The 27054-nt window shown below is 39.9% G+C and overlaps 1 protein-coding gene across 1 annotated transcript in view; it reads left to right on the forward strand.

The window, feature by feature from the left end:
* Positions 1-23746, forward strand: part of LOC143171856 (adenomatous polyposis coli protein-like) — a 169158-nt gene extending 145412 nt beyond the window's left edge. The window contains exons 11-16 of the mRNA XM_076360955.1: positions 1192-1287; positions 2164-2303; positions 4645-4722; positions 14101-14217; positions 15220-15434; positions 15951-23746. Of these exons, the coding sequence (XP_076217070.1) occupies positions 1192-1287; positions 2164-2303; positions 4645-4722; positions 14101-14217; positions 15220-15434; positions 15951-22503 (7199 nt within the window). The 3' untranslated portion in view covers positions 22504-23746. The remainder of the gene's footprint in view (positions 1-1191; positions 1288-2163; positions 2304-4644; positions 4723-14100; positions 14218-15219; positions 15435-15950) is intronic.
* The last annotated feature ends 3308 nt before the right edge of the window (positions 23747-27054 follow it).

The following is a 27054-nucleotide window of genomic DNA, read 5'->3' on the forward strand; positions in this document are numbered from 1 at the left end:
TCATTGCGAAACCTACATACCACGCTAACATCAAGGTCAATGTTCTAAAAACAAACCTCACAAGCGAGACATCACTAATCACTGCAGACCACAGCAAACTGCAAAAACCAACACCAATCTTTAACATGTACAGCAAAAAAAAGAGCACCATGCAGATTATACAAATCAATATCGAGAACAGAGACACCAACATTGTGACCCACAACTATTAACAGATATAAGTTCCTTAATACACTCCGGTTAATCTGTTATTATCTCAAACCCTTCGTGCCCCACGTTGGGCGCCAAAAAGGACTGTCGTGGTTTAACCTCAGTCAGCAACTGAGCACCACCCAGCCGCTCGCTCACTCCCCCTGCCCCCGGTGGGATGGGGGAGAGAATTGGAAGAGCACAAGTGAGAAAAAACTCGTGGGTTGAGATAAAAACAGTTTAATAATTGAAATAAAATGATAATAATAATATGATAATAATAATAATAATAATACACAAAGCAAGTGATGCACAGTACAATTGCTCACCACCCGCCGACCGATGCCCAGCCAGTCCCCGAGCAGCGGCCCCCTCGCCCTGCTTTCCCCAGTTTATGTACTGAGCATGACGTCACATGGTATGGAATGTCCCTTTGGCCAGTTTGGCTGTGCCCCCTCCCAGCTTCTTGTGCACCTCCAGCCTTCTCAGTCAGTAGAGCATGGGAAACTAAAAAGTCCTTGGCTAGTGTAAGCATTACCTAGGAACAACTAAAACATTGGTGTGTTATCAACTTTGTTCTCCTCCTAAATCCAAAACACAGCATTGTACCAGCTACTAGGAAGGAAATTAACTCTATCCCTGCCGAAACCAGGACACCAAATTAATTAGATTTTTTTTTATTTGAAGTGGGTTTTTTTACTTTATACATACATTCAAAATTCTCCCTAAATTCTTTTCCATAAAGAGTCTTTTCAGCTTCAAGTATATTTCTAGTGCATATATGTAATCCTGGTTGTATGTACACATATTCAAGCCTCTGTGTACTCACATTTATTAGTAATGTTTTTAATTAACTGTCTGTTCTTGTGTTACTGGGAAGATACAAACCCTGAAAAAAACTGCACTTTATTTATTTTAAGATTAGATTCTCTTTGGAAAGCTTATGATCTAGACAAAATTATACACCTAAGAAATACTAATAGTTACCTATTTCGTGATCAGTGCCAGCTCCAGTTGATCATCAAATCTGTCCTGCAGTGTGCGTTTTGATGAAACTTTCATTTGATGAAGAACACAGGCATGCCATGAATGAGCTTGGTAAGACTAAATGTGTTTCTCTAACTTCCTTTGAGATGCTTCCTGAAAATGCGGACATTCCTTTCTTGTATACCTCACTGAATATATGGCTTTTTTTGTTAACCATTAGTTTAAACTCTGATTGATGCAGTTTAAATGAACTTATAGTTAGACTATTTCCTAGTGGACGGGTCATTATGCAAGTTGCTCTTATATCTGGCATGAGCTGTGATTTTTGGAAGGGTATTCATATCCTGGAAAATTTTTGCAATTTTAGAAGTATTTGACTTATAATGGCGACTACTTTCTGAGGGGTTTTTGCGTCATGAGTTAAACATATTGGTTCCTGTATAACAGCCTGAATGCTTTAGTCCATCTTCAGTGAATTCTGTGCATGCAAGTTTCCTTAATTTGCCACTTTTCATTATCAATGAAAAAATTATGTGTATTTTTTCTGGGATAATAAGATTCAGTAATAATAATTATTAAATTAATAATTATCATATTTACTGAATAACCTTTTATGTAATTGGTGTGAGTTGATCAGTCAAATGTGATTTTGACTGGGTGGAATTAAAAGACGGGTGTCCTTTTTACCTCTTCATAAATGCTTCTGTTCTCATCTTCCCCCAAAATCTCAACATCATGCTACCATACCTTTCAGCTTGTACTAAGCACACAATTCAAGATCCAGAGTCAATATTTAACAGTGTATTTAAGAAATTATTATTTGCCTTTCTGAGCCTTTTGGTTTTCAGATGTTTGTGATATATTCTGTACATATGAATGTAATTTACTCCTTGATGTGTGTATACTGTATTCTTGATATTAGGATTGAAATTTATTATTAGTAGTATTGTTTATTATTATTCATTTATTATTTATTTATTTTTAAAGGAGGTTTGCAGGCCATTGCAGAACTGTTGCAAGTGGATTGTGAAATGTATGGACTTACAAATGACCACTATAGTGTTATATTAAGGAGGTATGCTGGAATGGCTCTGACAAACTTGACTTTTGGAGATGTGGCAAACAAGGTAAAATAGAATTTCAAACATACAATAATTTCAGTTTGCAGCTGTGTTTGACTTGTAGTTCTCAGAAAGGTGATGAAAATCTCTGGGATAGGATATTGCATTTCTGGGATAGAATATTGCATTTCGGCTCGACACAGAAATTCCCCCAAAACTTTGCCATTCCATCCTGTTCCTAACACAGAGCACAAACTGAATGTTATGTCATAAAAGTATAGTATTGGCTTTCGTATTAAATTAAGTTACTTCTATTTTGTCACTGAAAGTAAAGATTTTATCTATTGGCTTTATTTTTGTGTAAACAATACGCTAGATCTTTCCATAATGTACCAATGATTATGAATAATAGATTTTTCTGAGGATTTTGAACTAAACCTATTAATTTAGTCAAATTTTGTAAAGTTATCACTTATTTACTAATATTATTACTGTCTGACAAATTTTTGCAAATCTCTTCAGCCTGGATCCTCTTTCTTAAATGTTTGGAGCATGTCTGGCTCATAATGGGTGCTATTTCAAATGACTGGAGAAAATAGATTCCCTAATTTCTACCAAGGACTTTGCTTTCAAAAGATACAAAGTTTTAATAATTTCTTGCCCCAGAGTTTTCCAAGACATGGATCTTCAAATAACTTCATTCTGACAAGACTTTTATCTTTCTACTCTAATGGAAGACACTTCAAGAGTGAAAATTCCATCCCAACAAGCAGGATGTCAAGCAAAAATGCTGGGAGGCCTGCATGGATGAACAAAAGAGCTCCTGACAAAACTCAGATATGAAAAGGAAGTATACAGAAGGTGGATGCAGAGACAGTTAACCTGAGAGGAATATAGAGACACTGTCTGAGCTTGCAGAGACGTGGTTAGGAAAGCCAAAGCCCACCCAGAGTTGAATCTAGTGAGGGATGTCAAAGGCAACAAGAAGGGCTTCTATAAGTACATAGGCGACAAAAAGAAGACTAGGGAAAATGTGGACCTGCTGCTGAAGGAGACGGGGACCTGGTGACACAGATCATCATAGAGAAGCTGATGAAGTATGGGCTGGATGAGCAGATAGTGAGGTGGACTGAGAACTGGCTGAACAGCCGGGCCCAGAGGGTGCTGATCAGTGGCATGAAGTCTAGTTGCAGGCCAGTAACTAGAGGTGTACTCCTGTTCTGTACCGGGTGGGGTGCTGGGACTGTTTAGCCTGGAGAAGAGAAGGCTCAGGGGGATCTCATCAATGTATATAAATACCTGAAGGGAGGGTGCAAAGAAGACAGAGCCAGGCTCTTTTCAGTGGTGCCCAGGGACAAGACAAGAGGCAATGGGCACAAACAGAAACACAGGAGGTTCCATCTGAACATCAGGAAACACTTTTTCACTGTGAGGGTGACCGAGCACTGGAACAGGTTGCCCAGAGAGGTTGTGGAGTCTCTCTCCTTGGAGATATTCAAAAGCCATCTGGACATGGTCTTGGGCAACCGGCTCTAATTGGCCCTGCTTGAGCAGGGGGTTTGGACCAGATAACCTCTGGAGATCCCTTCCAACCTCAAGCATTCTGTGATTCTGCAAAAATAAAACCAGATTTCATACTACTCACTTTTTGCTCCCAGTTTTAAACAGAGTGAAACAAATCCCTCCTACAAATGAAGTGCTTCACAAAATACTGCCTCTTAAAATCATCTGATTAGTAATTGCTGCAAGGCTGCAGTTGTTGGGTTTATAGCACAAACTAAACTATTCAGTGATGTAAATGTATGTGTTATCCAGCTAATGAATAATGCATTTCTAACATACTTTTGTTTTTGAAGAATTTTTAATTGTGCTTTGTCACAAACATTTTCTAATATAAGCCTTACGGTTTTTCAATTACTAGTGTATTCTTAAAAAGTAATTTGGTCTTCAGAAGTCAGGAATGTTGTTGTATTTGTGTCAGTTTTAAATTGTCATATTACTTTTCATATTATATATATTTGAAAGAAAAAGTATGATTTGAGACTCAATAGACATCAGGTAACAACACATTGCCAACTTACAGGTGAGTGTCCAGTTTCATATCCGGGACATAGTGAAGAACGCTTCTAAACTATTAGTGTTCCAGATTTGGTCCCAGACTTGTTGTCAAAAGTATAAAATTTAGCACAATTTCACCACTTATGTATTTCCCACAATAGAAACTGATATTTATGCTTAACATTTTAATAATTGTAGATCAAATATCTGTTATTGGAAACATTTTACTAAGCCTTTTTGAACTTCAGAGATGAATAGCTTAAAATATCAAAGAATTATGCACAATCGAGCCACCTAATGTGTCATTTAATACTCTATTTATTTTCTTTTTTCTCCTGATTCCTAACAGGCTACATTATGTTCTATGAAGGACTGCATGAGAGCTCTTGTAGCCCAACTGAAGTCTGAAAGTGAAGACTTGCAGCAGGTACTTCCTTTTGAGATGAAATATGTTCTTGGCTTGCACGTTTCCATCATCTTGCATCCCTTCAATTTCATTGAGTTGTTTTAAAATGTTGTATTTCTGCTCCCCTTTCTTTCCACTCATTTGGCCTCTCCATGAGTTATTTTTATGCTTAAATTCGTATCTTCTTTCATGACACCGGCTGAATATGAGCCAGCAGGTGGCCAAAGTGGCCAATAGCATCCTGGCTTGTATCAGAAATAATGTGGCCAGCAGGAGTAGGGAAGTGATCGTCCCCCTGTACTCGGTGCTGGTGAGGCCGCACCTCGAATACTGTGTTCAGTTTTGGGCCCCTCACTACAAGAAAGACATTGAGGTGCTGGAGCGTGTCCAGAGAAGGGCAACAAAGCTGGTGAAGGGTCGAGAGACCAAGTCTTATGAGGAGCGGCTAAGGGAACTAGGGTTGTTTAGCCTGGAGAAAAGGAGGCTGAGGGGAGACCTCATCGCTCTCTACAACTATCTGAAAGGAGGTTGTAGCGAGGTGGGTGTCAGTCTCTTCTCCCAAGTAACTAGCGATAGGACGAGAGGAAATGGCCTCAAGTTGCACCAGGGGAGGTTTAGATTAGATATTAGGAAAAATTTCTTCACCAAAAGGGTTGTCAAGCACTGGAACAGGCTGCCCAGGGAAGTGGTTGAGTCACCATGCCTGGAGGTATTTAAAAGATGTGTAGACATGGTGCTTAGGGACATGGTTTAGTGGTGGACTTGGCAGTGTTAGGTTAATGGTTGGACTCAATGATCTTAGAGGTCTTTTCCAACCTAAATGATTCTATGATTCTATGATGCTATGATTCTATGATTTCTAGTGCTCTGTTCATAGAGCGCTTTCTCTTTTTTTAATTAGGCTACCTCTTTGAAACGTTCCACCCTTCCCAGTCTGATTCTCTTTTTTTGTACTCATTCTTATGTTGTCTTGTCAGCGTTAACTTTGATGCAAAGTTTGTACCTGTATGTGTTCTGTAAATTATGAAGTACAACTTTGTGGTTATAAAAACGCTTACTCTGGATCAAATTCTGTTTTCTCACCAAAGTATATATATAATCAGCTATAAAACTCACTTTTATGACCCTGATCTGTTAGTGGAAGTCCAGTTTTCAAGATAAGTTTGAGCAATCTGAGATTCGCTGATTTAGTTTACTAGTGATGGTGCTAATGGACTAGGATTACCCTGAGGGTTAATGCAGTATTGTGGCATCTGAGGCTCCTCCTACACTAGCAGCAAATAAATAATAGACTAATAACAGTAGAGGAAGCTCTACTTCAAAGGAGAATCTGTATGACACTTGATAAGATTGTTCTCTTAGTACATATATACCTGCTTTTTACACCAGCACCTCCTAGAGAAACTTTGTTCAAGTGTCAGCAAAGTGTTTGGTGTTAAACCAGCATGTCTCTTCCAGTGTGTCATGCTGTGTAAAGAAAAATACCCTGTAAATAAACAGTCTTTTCTTAAATCTTATAAAGTGCTTAGGGTGATCCTGAGAGTTGAGAGCACAGAACTGTTCTTCAGTGGTGTGGAAGTTAAAATTATTAAATATGAAATGATAATCCACTTTAATAAATAGATAATGTAAACAAATCAGAACAGCTTTTGGAAAAGAAAACCCTGTTTTATTTTTTATTTATTTTTATATTAAGTATATTTAGTACTCTTGAAAAGGAAGTCAACTGCAGGGTGCCAGTGTTGTATTTAGATTTATCAAGATTAAAGAGGACTGTGAGGAAGTCCAGAAGTGTATAAAACTTCTTAAAATAAGCAGCACAGGCAATTCATTATTTGAATGGAAAGTACTGTATGTTGGAAGAAGTAAATGCAACTGTTCATATACATTACTACTTTTCTGAATGGTTGCAGTTCATTTAAAACAAGAGCTTGAAATCGCTGTAGTGACAAGTCAACAAAAGCATCTGCTCAATATGCAGCAAGTGTTTAAAAAGCAAAGAATAATTTGCAATAGATGGAATTTTTTTTTTATTTCTGATCTGTCGGAGTTTCCCTTTGTTCAGTGTCGACGACGGAGCGGGAGTTGCGATTCCGGAGTAATGACGGATCTCAATATGAGTATGGTCATTCTCCTTTATTTACACTTATAACAAGGCTTATATAGTTATCTACTATGGACACGCGCTACCTGCAGCTTGCAGATAGGTTACAGCCTTGTGTTCACGCGCATCTATGCTCTAGCAGATTGGCCCGTTCTTTCTGATCATGCGAAATGCCTTCATGGTCTTTATCTTGTTTTTCTCCTTCCAGCTGCACATTCCTTTCTCCGTTGTTTTCTGCTTAAGTGCCTTGTCATGCCAGGTGGTGCAGTGTTTGCTCATTAAAATCAAACTCAGGAATGTCCGTTAGTGAGATTCCCATTCCCACATCTCCCCCTTTTTGTTTTACTAGAAACACTGCTGAAACCGATCTTTCAATCATTTTTCGTATACATTGCAACAAACAGGGTACACAAAACAAAAATGCATATAAATACTATTACACATATCCCTCCTAGCTTGGCTAGTCCTTTTAACCAGCCACGAGGAGGAGCTGTCTGATACCCGCAAGTCTGCAAACGCAGCAGCCAGGGGGTCTTTCTCCCCGGCCACTCCCCCATCATTCACCGGAACGGATGGGGTGGCTGGGCACGCGCTCACAACACCTTCGGACACGCGCTTCATAACAACCTATAATTGGTTAATCACAGCTGTCCACGCGTTCACAACACCCTTCTCATTGGTAGCCGCCGGCTGGTCTCGCCGATCTCTGCCTCCTCCTTATCCCGGGTGTTGTTCCGCTTTTGTTGTTCATCACGTGGCGAGGTTCCTTCTTCTGCTCAGGGAAGGATGGTCAAGGACACCAGCCGTCTTTGTCAGCATATCCCTGCTACTGTTTAAAACATGGGTTGCTCATGGATCCTAGATCGTGCCCCTGCTGTACCAGCCACTCCTCCACAATTCCCCCTTCTTGTTTTTGAGCAACCCAGACTTGATTAACAATTTTCATAATTGCTTTCTTCACACAGCTAAAAATTATACAAGAGCATATACTTATTACTAATATAACAATTAAAATGCATAAGCTTTCTTTTATTAAACTTATTATCCAAGATGGCAGTTCCCCAAATATATTCTTAAGCCAGGTATCGAATAACCCCTGATCTTGTTGAATATTCTTGGCGTGGTCCTTTAACCATTGTAGCTGTTTGTGGATTGACTCCCCATGGTCAGACAGATTCATACAACACATCCCTTCAAAATCCTCACACCCATGTCCTTGTGCTAATAACAGAAAGTCAATAGCAGCTCTATTCTGTAAAATCGCATGATGGAAGCTATCCTGATCTGCAAGTAATTTTTCAATAAGCTCTGTTGTCACATCAGCCTGCTTTTTAGCCCAACAAGCTAATTTCCCTACCTCATTTAGGGCCCTCGTAGCTGCAGCGCCTGGTACAAATAGTGAAAGGAAGACTTTTTCGGTGTCGCTAGGCAGAATCACGTCATCATGACAGTCTGGGGAAAGACCCGTGGCGGCTCTTTTTCGTCTTTGTTGTTGCCCTTTTCTTGTTATGGTTTTCCACCAATTTTCTCCCGGGGCCAGCAGGGTCAATTTTCCTAAGTAGCATGGCCCTCCTACAGCATTTGCTGGGATACCCTGCCAGGCCCTGTCCCCACATATTAAAAATACCTGTGGGGGCAACGCCTTTGGGGTACCATTGTTCCAGATCCCTATTCCTCCCTTTGTTTCCGCTCCAGCCGCTCCTAAACCATAGCTATTACCACTGTCATTGGTACCACAAAAATCGCCCGCATCCTGATACTTGTAGTAAGATGCATGGGAGGTGACATTAGTCCACCCTGTCCAATTTCTTGCCTGGTAGAAGTGGATACCCGTCTGTAGGGGTCCCCCAAATATAAAACATGTCTGAGTCCAATTTTTAGATGTATTTCCAACTCGCATCGACCCTAATAGTTCCAACTCCTGGGGATCCCAGGGTAGCGAGTGATTTAATCCTTTTATCAAGTTAGCACTACATTTGCTAGTTGCAGTCACATTAGTACAGCTGCCATTACTGAACCCGGCAAAGTCACCCTCCTTATATCCAGGCATACCTAACAAACAAGTCCTAAACGGCTCAGTTGCTGAGGCGAGGGAAAGGCAAAACGCGGGCTGCCCTGTTTTATTTGCCCAGGTTACCCACATATTTTCCCTTGGGTTAATGCGATGTATAGTTGCCGACCCTGGGATTATTAAGATTAGCCCAATTACGATCACATCTGCCTGGCTCAACATTTTCTCTTCTAGGCGAATTGCCTTTTTTTTTTTTACAAACAATAATCAATTTGGCAGTTTCGTGGACTGTATTTCGTGTCCAGTGGTTATTAATATTCTATACAGCACTATTTCTTTCAGATAGCAAGTTTCATACCACCTTTGTGCGCGCGTGCACCGGGCCCACCACTTCTTATCACAATGGTAACACTGACACAATACTCACAGTACACACCGTAGGCACTCTAAACAACTTATCTTATTTCTTTTTTTTTTCTTTCTTTCTTTTTTTCTTTTTTTTCTTTTTTTTTTCTTTTTTCTTTTTTCTTTTTTTCTTTTTTCTTTTTCTTTTTTTCTTTTTCTTTTTTTTCTTTCTTTTTTTTTCTTTTCTCTTTTTTTTCCTTTTTTTCTTTTTTTTTCTTTTTTTTTCTTTTTTTTCTTTTTTTTTTTTTTTTTTTTTTTTTTTTTCTTACCACCGTTTTTGGAAAGCTCATCGCATGAGCTAAGTTCTGCGGTTACAGGTCCTCTGATTCTCTTTGTCCTGATGATAACGCAGGCTTCACAGATCTGCTGGGCACCCAGACCGGTCCATTACCTCCTTAATGGCGGTTTGTAGTGTGGCAGCCATCACTTCAGTCTGTTTCTTAATTTGAGCACGCTCTACTCGCATGAGCATGTCTTCTACCCCTGCATCTTTGGGTAGCGTGGCCAAAATGTTTTTAGTGGCATTATTGGCATTGTCAAAGGCCAAAATGCGAAACATTTGTTGTTTATTATCCTCCCCCAAATCTGGATGATCACGTATCGCCCCCCACAAGCGATCGACAAAATGACTATACACTTCAGTGGCACCTTGCTGTACAGAACTAAGGGATGGAGCGGACGAACCGGGTAAGGCTAAAAAGGCGTCTAGCGCCAGTTTGGCAGACAACTGCAACAAAGCAATAGGAAAAACCAACTGAGCATTAATATCGTTAAACCTTCCCGTCCCCGTTATCATTTCCGCGGTAATCCCATAGAGGGGATCCCTCTGCGTTTGATGCTGTGCCGCAGCACCCGCCGCCCGCCGTGACCACTCCGACCCCCACAACAAATACTGCGTAGGTGACAATAAAAGCCTCATAAGGTTTTGGCAGTCAGCAGGGCACATCAGGTCAGCCGAAAAGATCCAGATTACAATTTGACGTGAAGCTTCTGATTTTATCCCATACTGGGACACAGTGTTTTTTGCTTGCTGTAGGATTTTCCAATCATGAGGCGCCCACTTATTGCCGTTATTCTCTTGCAGCACAGGAAAAGCACTCGCCCCCAAGCTGGATGCCGCTTGCCACTGCCCGTCCAGCATAGCGTCTCTAGCCACTTCGCTCCAGCGTCTGGGCTGAACCGTCGCTGGTGGTCCAGAGAGGCAAGGGGGTAGGGATTCCCCTGATGCCCCGGACAGGTGCTCCATTCCTCCCCTCTGGGCTGTAATTGTTAAGTCCCGTAACTGTTGCACTACCTTCTTCAGGAGCTCATTAGTCTCAGCCATACTCTGTGCTTTGCTGTCACCCTGTGGCGGAGTAGACGCACCTGAAGAGACTCCTAGAGGCAGGGCTGTTGGCCAGGGAGGGGTTAACGGAACCAGCCGCTCCTCCTCCCCGGGTCGTCGCTCTTCCGCGACCGCCTCAGTTGCCTGGTGAGCCTCCCCACCGGCAACTTCCGGACTCTTAGAACAATGGGTCGTAGCCGGGAGACCCGGGGGACATGTTTTAGCCGGGTCGGACAAACCGGAACGACACTCAACGCTGTCCTTGAGCTCCTGTACAGTTTTAAATGGACTTCCCGACATTCCTCTTACCGCCGACAGCCCAAAAAACCGTGAGAGTCTAGACTCTGTGCTCTTTGGCTTTTCAGGCGGAGGCTGCAGGGCCAGCATCTGAGCGGCAGCACACGCCACCTCCCTCTCCGCCTTCATGGCTTTCAGAGTCTCTAAAACAGATCTCCACAGTTCTCGCACTGCTTTAATTTCTTTTTCCGTTTTTTCGTTCCCTTCGATAGTCTGTTCCCACATAGTGTTTCCTAAATCTCGCCATTCGAGCACAGAAAAGATCATATGGCTGTCCTTAAAATGTCCCCAACGTTGTCCTAATTTAATCAACGTACATAATTGCTTTGCCGTTGTCTCGATCCCTCTCTTTGAGAGGATGCTTACGAGCAACGCCGCTGCCGCCTCTATTTCCATGATAGCGGTCGCTCACTGGGAGGCACTGCTCCGTTATCTTATCCCCCTCCGATCATCGGGATAGTACAACTCCCAGCTGCTTTTCTCCCGCTCCCCTTCTCTCGCTGCTCTTACCGCAGTCTCGAAGAGGCGCGCCGAACCATCCTCTGCTACCAGATGTCGGAGTTTCCCTTTGTTCAGTGTCAACGATGGAGCGGGAGTTGCGATTCCAGAGTAATGACGGATCTCAATATGAGTATGGTCATTCTCCTTTATTTACACTTATAACAAGGCTTATATAGTTATCTACTATGGACACGCGCTACCTGCAGCTTGCAGATAGGTTACAGCCTTGTGTTCACGCGCATCTATGCTCTAGCAGATTGGCCCGTTCTTTCTGATCATGCGAAATGCCTTCATGGTCTTTATCTTGTTTTTCTCCTTCCAGCTGCACATTCCTTTCTCCGTTGTTTTCTGCTTAAGTGCCTTGTCATGCCAGGTGGTGCAGTGTTTGCTCATTAAAATCAAACTCAGGAATGTCCGTTAGTGAGATTCCCATTCCCACACTGATCAGCTAATGATAAAAAAATGCAGAAAAGATTTGAGATAGGTAAAATAAGTGATTTTAAACATTGAAAGATGCTTATATTGAAAGACAGACTGTTTTGGTCGTAAACAAATGAGGACATGAGAGAGGTAAAACAACATAAGGAATGATGTAACACAGGTAAATTGTGCCAATTACTCATTTTTATCATTGAAATGAAAACCAACAAATTTAAATTAACCATTGAATGTCAAGACCAATAGTTCAGTAATATTTTTAAAAATTTTGTTAGGGAGGGCCGAATCCAGTATCCCAACAGAGGCGAGGCTGTTGCAGCTCCATTGCCCCCAGATCCAACCAGTAGTGAGGCTGAAAATGTATTCCTAGTAGGCACACACACACAGAGGACACGTATACACCACATATATACATAGGTACATGGCTGGCCACAAAGATCAAAGACAGACATGCAGAGCACTCCCACAAGCACAGCAACAGCCTTATCCTGCTCCCCTCTCTGGTTGAGCAGGATGGAGATCCAGTAGTGAGAAAATATATATGCATATGTGCAAGGTGGATCCCTCCAGCAGCTGGGCTCAGACACTCTGCCCAGTAGCTGGCTCCTGGATCCCAGTCTCCCCAGTTGCTGGCACCTGGACATAGGAGCCCCTGAGACCACAGCCCTACTCCAGTTGCTGGTACAGACTGCCTCTCTCTCGCGTGCACACACACACACAGAGCTGGCCAGGACTTTCCAGTTCCCAATAGCTGACCCCCCTGTGCTCTTGCCCTTAGAGACATACAGGCGCTCTCACACACAGAGCTGGCCCTTAGAGACCCACTCACCCCCTTGCTCCCAGACTACTTCACCTATTCACCAGCTAGTCCAGCTTGATATTTGCTAGTGCTCACACGCTCACTTGCACACCTGCACTCACTCCTGTTACTGTCACCACAGACACGTGGGCCCCTATGACGCTCACCCAGGGAGTTAGAAAGTTGGAGTTAGAAAGGAATTTAATAAGAAGATGGGACAGACACAGGAAGAAAATGCATAAGAGATCAAGTGCAGGGTGTAGCCAGACAAGCATACTGACCAGCAAACTATTTATATGCGACCAGCCCCTCTTATCCCATCTATTTTCCTACACTTGTTTCTCCCCAAATCATTTAGATCTCTCCTTTTCCCCTCCTTTGGTTCCTCTTCTAAACATCCCATAATAAGTCCTGTGCAATCCTGAAATGCTCTTACCTTGCATCCCGTAATGTGTCCTTTACCCCAGGGCAGTAACTCCTCTCAGTCTGAAAGGTGCTTCGGAGAGTGATCACCTTGATGGGTTTCACACCTGGATAACGGGCTGATGGCTCTCCTGGGACAGCCTTGGGAGTGTCCTGGACAGGGGGTCCCTTCTTCTGAGTCCTTAATTTGGGTTCCCGCCTGACATTGTGCATCCCTGTGCTCCTCTGGGCTTCTGCAGATGGGCCTGTGATGGGCTGCTGGCTCCTGTGATAGGCCTGGGAGGAGCTGGAGCAGGGTATGATTTGGGTCCCCCACCTGCCATTGCCTCTCTGAGCTCCTTTGTGGGTGTGCAGATGAGTTTTTATCACATAACCTAACAAGGTTATACACTTTTGTGACAATGAGAACATCCATAGATAACAGTATTCTATCAAATATATTTTTATGAGGGATATACATGCTTACAGCTGCCCATAAATGGATGGAGATAAATATTTAATGACTGTCCACTGTCTTGACAGTTGCACTTTACTTTGAAGCATCTCAGTCTAGCTGCTGCCAAGGACAAGAACCTAGGCTGAATGGCTACCCATGTTTGACGGATAACTATTCTGATTATAAAAGACAGTGTATTCAAAGAGCTTGATAAACATTAATAAAGGTAATCATACCATACCTCTGAGGGACAGGTTAGTATGATTGTCCTATTTTACAAGTGGAAAAGCTGAGGAAAAAGATTATATAAATCTCTCTCCTGAGACTGCATAATAAGTCTACAGCAGACATCAGAGTAGAGGACAAATCTGAGGTTTTGGTCCAATTTTTCAGCCAGTGTGGAAAGCAGGGAACCTGCTTTCAAATCTTTATTTTATACACAAAAGCCAGTACCTTTGATCAAACTTCATACTGAAATCTTAGGACAGTCTAGCTGGCAATAGAACAAAAAGTGAATTTCAGCAAAAAAGCTAGTTCAGCAGCTGAACATTGCCACTGTTAATGAATTCTATAGTGTTCCAGAAATCCAGGAGGAAATGCTAATAACCTACTAAAGGAGTAGCTATTTTGAGATACAATATTTTTCTTTCATGTTTTGCAGGTCATTGCAAGTGTTTTGAGGAACTTGTCCTGGCGAGCAGATGTAAACAGTAAAAAGACTCTACGTGAAGTTGGAAGCGTGAAAGCATTGATGGAATGTGCTTTAGAAGTTAAGAAGGTATCATATATAAATGATTATGAGATCAATTTTGGAGAGATTGCATTAATTTTACACAAAATACAAATATTGTTATCCTTTTTTGACATAAGCAGTTAGTCAAATATTTGCGGTGTTTCAGGTACTTTCCTTTGAAGAAGAGAATTGCTTTGAGTTAACTGGGCAGCAGATCACAACGTAGCAATGACATCTGAGAACTACTAGTGTTTCTGTAATTTTATTTACAAGGGTTGATAGCTTTCACTCTTCAGTTTCATGAGCTGTGCTGTTCCAATAGCCTTTTTTATAATTTTGAAGTTTTAATAAAACCATCTTCTGATTTTGTGAATTTGTCATTCTAGAGATGTCTACTTTATATCCCAACAGGATTATATTCCATCCCAGTGTCCCCTGCCAGCTAATCTACAAACTTTTTACTGTTATGGCAGCTGACAAGTATTGTGGCGCATACTTCTGAAACTTTCTGGCAAGCAATAGCAAACCCATAGCTGAGGGAAGGAGAGAAGCAAACAAAAGTAGTTATGTGTGCACTGTTGCTTGCCTCTAGTTTATCAGCACAGAAAGCAGAACCTGAAACACACTTAATTCTCATTTGTGAAGAAAAGCTAGAGAAATAGTGGCATATGCAGTAAAACAGAAAGCAAAACATTGGTCATCAACATACAACACAGTAGAAATTTCATGCCAATCAAAAATCAAATTCTGCAGTGAACTGGAAAGAAGCTAAATTCCATGGTCAATGAATTCTGTTATTTGCAAATCTGGATTAGAATAAGTGAGGCAGTTTGTGTCTCTGAGCTGTATTTTTAGACTGTGTGCAGGTTCAGCAGGAATTATTCCTTTAGGTTATTCTTGGTTCACATTTTCAAAGCTGTCTTTGCATCCATGAGAGCTAGAAAAACAAGTTTGTCACTACCTCCTTGAAGCTAATTTACATACTTCTGAGGGCTTATGATCAATAGTTGAAAACTCTCTAATTCTGTCATTTTATTATTTTCCTAGGAATCCACCCTAAAAAGCATTTTGAGTGCCTTATGGAATTTGTCAGCACACTGTACTGAGAACAAAGGTGATATATGTGCTGTTGATGGTGCTCTTGCATTTCTAGTTGGTACACTGACATACCGGAGCCAAACAAACACTTTAGCCATCATAGAAAGTGGAGGAGGAATATTAAGAAATGTTTCTAGCTTAATTGCTACTAATGAGGACCACAGGTGAATATACTTTCTATTTTTCTGAAAATCAGTAGTGGTACCAAAAGTGTATTTAATAGTTTGTATGACCAAGTCTTAATATGAATGCATGTTTTAAGTATAGTAATTAAGCATTCATTTTTTAATGGATTTGATAAGGCAAGTATTTAATTTAGATAACAGGAATATGCAAAAGGATCAATATATCTGCTGCTTGTTAAATGATGAATTGTACTAAAAGCTTTTCCTGGAAAGAGAGAGGAAATTCATAAGTTGTTATCAGCCATAGGAAACCACCTGGAATGGTTTATATGGAGAGGATAGTGTGGGAGCAAACTGTTCATATTTGTATAGGATTTGATTAACATTCAGATGAAAACTTGAGGAAAAAATAAGATAAATTTGCACTGAAGAATTCATAATTATCCTTACTATGGATTAAACTTGCCTATAGCGTAATAGGTTTTTGTTTTGCTTTGTCTCTTATCCTTTTGAAATGCCACTTACTGATTTTTGTTTTCAATCACTCAACACCAGGCAAATCTTGCGAGAGAACAGCTGCTTACAAACCTTGTTACAGCATTTGAAGTCACACAGTTTGACAATAGTCAGTAATGCATGTGGGACCCTGTGGAATCTTTCTGCACGAAATGCAAAAGATCAGGAGGCGCTGTGGGACATGGGAGCAGTGAGCATGCTTAAAAATCTCATTCATTCAAAACACAAAATGATAGCAATGGGCAGTGCTGCAGCTCTAAGAAACCTGATGGCAAATAGGCCAGCAAAATATAAGGATGCCAACATTATGTCTCCAGGATCAAGCTTACCATCTCTTCATGTTAGAAAACAAAAGGCACTGGAAGCAGAATTAGATGCTCAGCATTTATCAGAGACTTTTGACAACATAGATAATTTAAGCCCCAAAGCATCTCACCATAATAAGCAGAGACATAAGCAAAATATATACGAGTGTGTTTTGGATTCCAGTCGACATGATGATGGGATTTGCAGATCAGAGAGTTTTAATGCTGGTCATATGACTGTACTTTCACCATATTTAAATGCTACAGTATTGCCTGGCTCCTCTTCCTCTAGTAGAGGAAACATAGAAAACTCTCCATCTGAGAAAGACAGAAGTCTCGATAGGGATGGAGCAGTAGGTTTAAATAGCTATCATCCAGCTACAGAGAATACTGGGAACTCCTCTAAGAGAATAGGAATGCAGATTACTGCTGCAGCTCAGATTGTCAAAGTTATGGAAGAAGTAACAAGCATGCATATTCCACAAGAAGACAGAAATTCTTGTTCCACTTCTGAAATGCACTGTTTGACAGAAGACAGAAATGTCCCAAGAAGAACAGCTGCTGCCCATACTCACTCAAATACATACTTTCCTAAATCTGAGAATTCAAACAGGACATGTGCTATGCTTTATACAAAAATGGAATACAAGAGAGCTTCAAATGATAGTTTAAATAGTGTCAGCAGCAGTGATGGCTATGGTAAAAGAGGCCAAATGAAACCTTCCATTGAATCTTACTCGGAAGATGATGAAAGTAAATTTCGTAGTTATGGTAAATACCCAGCTGACTTGGCACATAAGATACATAGTGCAAATCATATGGATGACAATGATGAAGAGCTAGACACTCCTATTAATTATAGTCTTAAATATTCGGATGAACAGTTAAATTCTGGAAGGCAAAGTCCCTCTCAGAACGAAAGATGGGCAAGGCCTAAGCATATAATAGATGATGAAATAAAACAAAATGAACAAAGGCAGTTAAGGAGCCAAAATGCAACTTATTCCATGTACACTGAAAGTGGAGATGATAAGCGCATGAAATATCAGTCACCTTTTGGACAGCAAGAGTGTGTTTCTTCTTTTAGATCAAGAGGATCCAATGGTTCAGAGCAGAGCAGAGTAGGCTCAACTCTTGGAATGAATCAGAAAGTAAACCAGTCCTTGTGCCAGGTTGATGATTATGACAATGATAAGCCAACCAACTATAGTGAACGCTACTCTGAGGAGGAACAACACAAAGAGGAAGAAGACAGACCAACCAATTATAGCATAAAGTACAATGAAGAGGAACATCATGTTGATCAGCCTATTGATTATAGTCTAAAATATTCAACAGAAGTTCCTCCCTCTTCTCAGAAGCCATCTTTTACTTTTTCAAACAGTTCATCAGTGCAAAGCACTAAAACTGACCATATTTCCTCAAGCTGTGGGAACATATCAACCCCTTCAGGTAGTTCAGAGAGACAGAATCAGCTTCACCCAAGTTCTGCACAGAGTAGAAGCAGTCATGCTCAAAAGACTGCCTCCTGTAAGTCTCCCTCTATTAATCAGGAAACTATACAAACTTACTGTGTGGAAGATACACCAATATGTTTTTCAAGGTGTAGCTCTTTGTCATCTTTGTCATCAGCTGAAGATGAAATAGGACATGATCAATCCACACATGTGACAGATGCTAATAACACATTACAGATAGCAGAACTAAAGGAAAACAATGGGATTCTGTCTACAGAAGGTGCAGTAAGTGAAGTTGCATCAGCATCTCAGCACATCAGAACAAAATCTAGTAGACTTCAGACTCCTAGTTTATCTCCTTCTGACTCTTCAAGACATAAAGCTGTTGAATTTTCTTCAGGTGCCAAATCTCCCTCAAAGAGTGGTGCACACACTCCTAAAAGTCCACCAGAACATTATGTGCAGGAGACTCCACTCATGTTTAGCAGATGTACTTCTGTAAGTTCCCTGGATAGTTTCGAAAGCCATTCAATTGCTAGTTCAGTTCAAAGTGAGCCTTGCAGTGGAATGGTAAGTGGTATTATAAGTCCCAGTGATCTTCCAGACAGCCCTGGACAAACGATGCCTCCAAGCAGAAGTAAAACTCCACCCCCTGCTCAAGGAGCTCAAGTAAAGAGGGAAGTAGCTAAAGGCAAAGTACCTAATGCAGAAAAGAAAGGGTCTGGTCCTAGACAGGTAGCTATAAATGAAGCTGTTCAAAGAGTTCAGGTCCTGCCAGATGCTGATACATTATTACATTATGCCACAGAAAGTACACCGGATGGATTTTCTTGCTCTTCTAGCCTAAGTGGTCTGAGTCTTGATGAACCGTTTATACAGAAAGATGTAGAGTTAAGAATAATGCCTCCTGTACATGAAAATGAACATGGAAATGAAGCAGAACCTGAACAGCCAGATGATACAAAGGATAACCAAGAGAAGAAAGCAGAGAAGCCTACTGAAGAAGAAAAAGACATTATGGATGATTCCGATGATGATGATATTGAAATATTGGAAGAATGTATTATTTCTGCAATGCCAACAAAATCTTCACGTAAAGCCAAAAAGCCTTCTCAAACATCTGCTTCAAAAATACCTCCTCCTGTAACCAAAAAGCCAAGCCAACTGCCAGTTTACAAACTTTTGCCTTCACAAACTGGATTGCAATCCCAAAAGCGTGTGAGTTTTACACCTGGAGATGATATGCCACGGGTATATTTTGTTGAGGATACACCAATAAATTTTTCAACAGCTACATCTTTGAGTGACCTCACAATAGAATCACTACCGAATGAGTTGGCCAATGTAGAGAATGTGGGTACAAGGGCAGAGTCAAGGGAGTTTGAAAAGAGAGACACCATTCCTACAGAAGGTATAAGTACAGATGACTCTCGGAGAGCAAAAAGCTCAACTAGGACTGCCCCAGGACTGGATGATGACAAAACAGAAGAGGGTGATATTCTGGCCGAATGTATTAACTCAGCTATGCCAAAAGGAAAAAGTCACAAACCTTCCAGAGTGAAGAAGATAATGGATCAAATTCAACAAGCATCTTTATCTGTAAGTAACAAAAATCAGTCAGAACGTGATAAAAAGAAGCCAACATCACCAGTAAAGCCCATTCCCCAAAATAATGAATATAGAGCACGTGTAAGAAAAAACACAGAGCCTAAAAGCTATATTAATAATGAAAGAAGCTATTCAGAGAACAGAGACACAAAGAAACAGAATCTTAAAAATAATTCAAGATATTTTAATGACAAACTTCCAAATAATGAAGAGCGTGTAAAAGGAAGCTTTGCATTTGATTCCCCTCATCATTACACGCCTATTGAGGGAACTCCTTATTGTTTTTCACGGAATGATTCCCTAAGTTCTTTAGATTTTGATGATGATGATGTTGACCTTTCAAGGGAGAAGGCAGAATTGCGAAAAGGAAAAGCAAAGGAAACAGAAACTGAAGACTGCACTAATACAGAACAGTCTTCAAATCAGCAACCAAGTAATAGGACACAAGTTTGTCAAAAATACCCAACAGGCAGAAGCCAACCTAAAACTTTCTCTCAGTCAACTAAAGATATTCCAGACAGAGGAGCAGCTACAGATGAGAAAATGCAGAATTTTGCTATCGAAAACACACCTGTATGTTTTTCTCGCAATTCATCTCTTAGTTCCCTCAGTGATATTGATCAAGAAAACAACAACAAAGAAAGTGAACCTGCAAAACAAACTGAGGCTCCTGATTCACAGATAGAATCAAATAGACCACAGACTTCTGGTTATGCACCTAAATCATTTCATGTTGAAGATACTCCTGTATGTTTCTCTAGAAACAGCTCTCTGAGTTCTCTTAGTATTGACTCAGAAGATGATCTGTTGCAGGAATGCATTAGTTCTGCTATGCCTAAAAAGAAAAAAACCTCAAAAGTAAAGAGTGAAATTGAAAAAAATAATTCCAAAAATATGGGTGATATATTGGCAGAAGATTTAATGCTAGATTTGAGAGAGATACAGAGGCCGGATTCAGAACATGGTTTCTCACCTGATTCAGAGAACTTTGATTGGAAAGCTATACAAGAAGGTGCAAATTCTATAGTTAGTAGCTTGCATCAAGCTGCAGCTGCTGCATCGCTGACTAGACAAGCTTCATCAGACTCTGACTCTATTCTTTCATTAAAATCTGGTATTTCTCTAGGGTCACCATTTCATCTTACCCCAGACCAAGAAGAAAAGCCTTTTACTAGTAATAAAGGTCCAAGAATTCTTAAGCCAGGGGAGAAGAGTACATTGGAGTCTAAAAAAGTAGAATCTGAAAATAAGGGAATCAAAGGAGGAAAAAAAGTATATAAAAGTATAATTACAGGAAAAGCTTGCTCCAATTCAGAAGTTTCAAGCCAGTTAAAGCAACCACAGCAAACAAGTATGACTTCAATTTCACGTGGCAGGACAATGATTCATATTCCGGGAATTCGAAATAGTTCCTCAAGTACTAGTCCTGTTTCCAAAAAAGGTCCCCCACTAAAAAATACAAACTCCAAGAGTCCCAGTGAAGGCCAAAGTTCTGTTAGTTCTCCAAGAGGAGTCAAGTCATCAGTGAAACCTGAGTCAGCTCCTGTAACTAGGCAACCATCTCAACAGAGTGGATCAAGTAAAGGACCTTCTAGATCAGGATCTAGAGACTCCATTCCTTCTAGACCTCAACAGCAGCCATTAAGCAAGCCTCTGCAATCTCCAGGCCGAAACTCAATTTCCCCAGGAAGAAACGGTATAAGTCCTCCCAACAAACTGTCTCAGTTGTCAAGGATATCATCTCCTAGTACAGCTTCAACTAAATCTTCAAGTTCAGGAAGAATGTTATATACAGCACCAGGCAGGCAGATGAGCCAGCAAAACCTTACAAAGCAAACCGCCTTACTTAAGAGTACCAGTGGCATTCCCAGAAGTGAGTCTGCTTCAAAAGGATTAAACCAAATTCTCAATAGTGGTGGATCAAACAAAAAGGCTGAACTATCCAGAATGTCATCCACAAAATCTAGCGGAAGTGAATCTGACAGATCTGAAAGACCTGTTCTGGTTCGTCAGTCAACTTTTATTAAAGAAGCTTCGAGTCCAACTCTAAGACAGAAACTAGAAGAGTCTGCTTCATTTGAATCTCTGTCTCCTTACAGGCCAGGCTCTCCCACTAGGTCCCAAATACAGACTCCAGTTTTAAGTCCATCTCTTCCTGATATGTCTTTATCTACTCATTTAACTGCCCAGACTAGTGGTTGGCAAAATTTACCCCCTAATCTGAGTCCTTCTGTAGAATATGATGGGAAACCAGCAAAACGTCATGACATAGCTCGTTCTCATTCTGAGAGTCCATCTAGATTGCCAATCAATAGATCAGGAACATGGAAGCGTGAACATAGTAAGCATTCCTCATCGCTTCCTCGTGTAAGCACTTGGCGAAGAACTGGAAGTTCTTCCTCAATTCTGTCAGCTTCTTCAGAATCCAGTGAAAAGGCAAAAAGTGAAGATGAAAAGCAACATGGAAATTCTGTTTCTAGACGCAAACAAAGTAAAGAAAGTCAAGCACCAGCAAAAGGTACTTGGAGAAAAATAAAAGAAAATGAAATTCCTCAAATAATGAATGATCCTCAGTATTCTTCCTCAGGTGCAACAAATGACTCTGATTCCAAAACTCTAATTTATCAGATGGCACCAGCTGTCTCTAAGACAGAGGATGTGTGGGTGAGGATAGAGGACTGCCCTATTAATAATCCTCGATCTGGAAGATCCCCAACTGGAAATACTCCCCCTGTTATTGACAGTGTTTCAGAGAAAGGGAGCGTGAATGATAAAGATTCTAAAGAGATTAATGAAAAACAAAATCCAGGGAATGGAAATGTTCCTGTTTGTACCATTGGTTTAGAAAATTGTCCAAACTCTTTCTTTCAGATAGACAGTCCAGACAAGAAAGGAACAGAAGCAAAACCTGTACAGAATAATCCTGTTCCTGCACCAGAAAATAATGAAAGTACTGTTAGTGAGCGTACACCATTCAGTTCCAGTAGCTCAAGCAAACATAACTCCCCCAGTGGTACTGTTGCAGCAAGAGTGACTCCTTTCAACTACAGTCCAAGTCCCAGGAAGAGTAGTGTGGACAACAGTTCTGCTCGGCCATCACAAATACCAACGCCAATAAATAACAGCACAAAGAAACATGACTCAAAGACTGAAAATACAGACTCCAGCGGAACTCAGAGTCCTAAACGTCATTCTGGCTCTTACCTGGTGACTTCTGTTTAAGTACATCAAAAAATAAATGCAATTGATGTATTATATACAGCAGCTATTTAGAAATTTTGTTTCAAATGAAACTTTAAAAGACGGGGTGTTGGTTTTATTTGTTGTTTTTATCTTTTGTAAATAGGTTTGATTCTTGTTAGAGGGTCCTTGTTCTAGAAGCCATATTTGATAGTATACTTTGTCTTCACCGGTAATATTTTGGAGGAATGCCTAATTGACAGCTTGGAATAAAATTGCTAATGCAGTTATATTTGTACAGTATGTTTATAATATTTAATTAGCATCCCATCCCATAATCCTTTAAACATTGCTTGTCTTGAGCATTACAGATAGAGATGATACTGTCATATTGCTTTATCAATTGTTTATGGATTACAGACTGACTAAACTACATCAGGGAAGAATTGGTATTATTTATGCAAAAAAGTAACTCAGTTTTAGTATTTGTGAGTCCTTCTAACACAATAATTAATCATGTGGCTGTGAAATTCACAGTACTATGGTTTCTGCTGAACAAGCTTTCCCAGCCTGCTTTTCTGCATGAATAGAACTGATGGTTCATTTTCTGAAGTAATGATTAACATTTCTGTGGTCACATAATGTGCATAGATAGTTATGGTGTAATAATTTACACTTTCTTTGTGCTCCACAAAAAAACGGACAACTGTGTAACTGTAAAACCTTGAACAAAATTATTTTACCTGAACTAGATTTTATCTTAAAGTAGAATTTTTTTTGCTATGCTGTAACTTGTTATATATTCTGGTACTTGAGGTGAGGTGGCTGCTCTTCTATTAATGAGACATGGGTGATGTCTCAACAGAGACTAAAATGAACATTTCAGAATAAATTATTACTATATGTAAATTGTATGTGTTACTTCTGCATTACATAAAAACACAATATTTTATTTTGAGATGTCACCTTATAATGTGTTGTATAATGCACTTACACTTAAGGCCTGATCCAGCAGAATCTTGCGCCTCCAGTATTCACTCTTCTTTAGCACTGACAAATGGCTGTTGTAAGATGCTTATAACCATTGCAGGATCAGGCCCTAGATCTTCTGTACTATATTTGTAATTGAGACAGTTTCACACATCTCGGGTGCATAACAAGGCTAAAAGCAGGGTATTTCCAGAAGCCAAGCAGTATAATTGTTTTCACAACTGCAAGCCTGAAACAATATCGGATTTTTTTTTTTTTTAAATCTTTTGTTTTATAAATATTACTTTTAATTGGAGAAAATAATGTAGAATGTTAAATAGTGACTATAAGATGAAACTTTAATTCTATTTGAAATCTTAATGCATTGTTTATTTATTTTTTAAATATGATCAAGGAAAAATATTGCAAAAATCCTATGACAAGAAATTTGATATCATAGTAGAAAAAGTTTTATATGGAAACCAGGATATTTGCTGCCTCAAGCCTTTTTGATGTGAATATGGTTTGTGCTAAAACCTTTAAAAATATAGCCTGAATTTAGATGAGATTTGGTTCAAAGTAGAAACGCTTAGGAGAGAACATAATATTTGCCATTTTGTGCATGATTGAATGAACCATGAAATAGTATCTCAGTTTTGTTGTATCTTGACTATTCTAAAGTTAGCATTCTAAATAATTGGTAATCAGGATTCAAAATGCCTTGATTTCAGGAAGCACTGAAATAGAGCAATTTAACTTTATGGTATCTTTAACACAATTGCAGATTGTATCACATCTGTGGCTTTTGTACTTCATCTGATATTGAAATTAATCTATTTTTATCTTAAATTCAGCATATGTCATGCACTGTTTATGAACAGAAATGAGATACTATCAGCAGACAGAAATCAATTTAGATTAGCTTAAAAGCCAATACCAAAATATCTTTTTAGAAGAAGTGGTATCTTATTTGCTCTTTTGTTCTTTGTCTCCTGTCAAATTTGCTTATAGACGTGCCATACTTCTGTATCATCTGGTGAATCTGTAAACAAACAGCACTCCTCATGTTAGCATTTAAAATATTTTCTATATAGTAGTCCTCACAAAACCTTTGATATGAATGTTATTGTCCTTTTAAAGATTAAATAGAAACAGAGAGTGATTATGTGATTTGTTCAAAGTCAAGACTGCATTGGAGTAGAATACAGAACACCATCCCTCTGTTTAAAATGCAAGAAAATCTTTCTTATAAATGATGTGTTGTTTTTTTTTTTGTGCTGGGGTTTTAACTATTAATTTGAAGGTATACCACGTAATCCATGATTGTCAATTGACATCAGCTTTACATCTACATCCTGTTGATTTAAGAGTTTAAAGTTAAATTGAATCCATATAAAGAAATTCTGATTTCAGTTTTATAACTAAATAATTGTATGTGTATCAAACACCAGAATGTCTTTGAAAATTATAATGGCTTCTCTAGGTAGTCTTGGAGGTACTTCATGATCATTATAATTGGGAAGTTTCTCTTAATATCCTCATAACTAGCCTATATTTGTAGCAAAGATAGGTAAGATAAGATAAACTTTCTGACTATAAGGGTAGTGAAACACTAAAATATGCTTCCCATGGGAGTTGTTAAATTTTCATTATAGAAGTTTTAAGAAGAGGTTTAGCAAACGTCTCTCAGGGATGGACTTTAGTATATTTCATATTGCCTGTATGCAGAGAGGTGAGCTTAGGTGACCTTTTGAAATTCCTTCCAGACCTACATTTCTCTGATTCTATATCTAAAATGCTTAGTACCCATTAAGAGCCTTTTTGAATATTTAAGGACATCCATGATGTTTGATTTATGTTAGTGATTAGGATACAAAGTTATGTTCTAAGCTTAACTATAAAAATGGATGCTGGAAATACAAAATCAGAAAAATGGAAAATGGCTGTAATATATTTGGTTCTTGGATTTTGTTAATGATGCCTAAGATTAATGATAGCCATATTTGGTTTATGCTGCTGAAGATTTACTCTTCTTCCTTGGTTTTATTTCTGTGAAGTCACCACAGCAGGTAACAGGACATTGTTTATGTCAAGGCAAAAGGAGGAAAAGCAAGGAGCTAAGGAAACCAAGACTCATTTTGCTGTTCTTCTGAGATGCACTGCCTTTATTTCTCTAGATTTTGGTAGAATTTTTGTGATTTGTATGTAGACCTTTAGTTGTCCTTACCATTTCCAGTACATATCAAAATTGTACTTGAAAATCAGTTTACTCTGAAAATATCTTCATAAAGCTGATTTCAGACTGACTTACAGCTTTGTCCTCTTGTTATGAAAACTGGAAACCTGACCTCCCCACAAATTCTAATTAGTTCATCGTTTTAAATGTACATTTATTTTAGTTTCTCTCTGGAAGTTACATAAGTGTGCCATAGTAACGTTATTGCTCAATTTCTGTGAAAGCTCTTCTGACTAAATATTGTAGACTTGAAAAGGGAACTAAACTATTTATATTTTTCATGTACAATTCTCTATCAGAATATTTCCCCCTGTGAAAACTTAAAGATAATTCTCAAAACTCTTTGTCAGAGATGCTAGCTTAGATGCCAGGATTTCCTGACATGACTGGAATATTTTTTCGAGCAAGACTTGGCTTCAGAATGCAAATATAGTTTATACTGTATTCTTCAATGTGAACTATCTCTTGATGGCTTTGGGGAAGTTAATTGTTGTGTCTTGGGCACAGAGGAGAAAAGGAAATTGATAATTTCAGAGACTGTCAGCCATATTAGTGGACATATTGGTAATGTCCATATATAGCCACAACCCCATGCAACGCTACAGGCTTGGGGAAGAGTGGCTGGAAAGCTGCCTGGCGGAAAAGGACCCGGGGGTGCTGGTTGACAGCCGGCTGAACATGAGCCGGCAGTGTGCCCAGGCGGCCAAGAAGGCCAATGGCATCCTGGCCTGTATCAGAAACAGTGTGGCCAGCAGGAGTAGGGAAGTGATCGTGCCCCTGTACTCGGCCCTGGTGAGGCCGCACCTCGAATACTGTGTTCAGTTTTGGGCCCCTCACTACAAGAAGGACGTCGAGGTGCTGGAGCGTGTCCAGAGAAGGGCAACGAGGCTGGTGAGGGGTCTGGAGACCAAGTCTTATGAGGAGCGGCTGAGGGAACTGGGGTTGTTTAGCCTGCAGAAAAGGAGGCTGAGGGGAGACCTCATCGCTCTCTACAACTATCTGAAAGGAGGTTGTAGCGAGGTGGGTGTCAGTCTCTTCTCCCAAGTAACTAGAGATAGGACGAGAGGAAATGGCCTCAAGTTGCGCCAGGGGAGGTTTAGATTAGACGTGAGGAAAAATTTCTTTACTGAAAGAGTGGTTAAACATTGGAACGGGCTGCCCAGGGAAGTGGTTGAGTCCCCATCCCTGGAAGTATTTAAAAGACGTGTAGATGCAGTGCTTAGGGACATGGTTTAGTGGACATGGTGGTGTTGGGTTGACGGTTGGACTTGATGATCTTAGAGGTCTTTTCCAACCTTAATGATTCTATGATTCTATGTTTATATTCCCCAGGGATATACTTTCATATCTTCCCCAATAAACTGCATAAGCTGCATAGGAAGGAGAAT

The sequence above is a fragment of the Aptenodytes patagonicus genome, chromosome W (assembly GCF_965638725.1).
Source record: "Aptenodytes patagonicus chromosome W, bAptPat1.pri.cur, whole genome shotgun sequence".
Taxonomy (NCBI): Eukaryota; Metazoa; Chordata; class Aves; order Sphenisciformes; family Spheniscidae; genus Aptenodytes; species Aptenodytes patagonicus.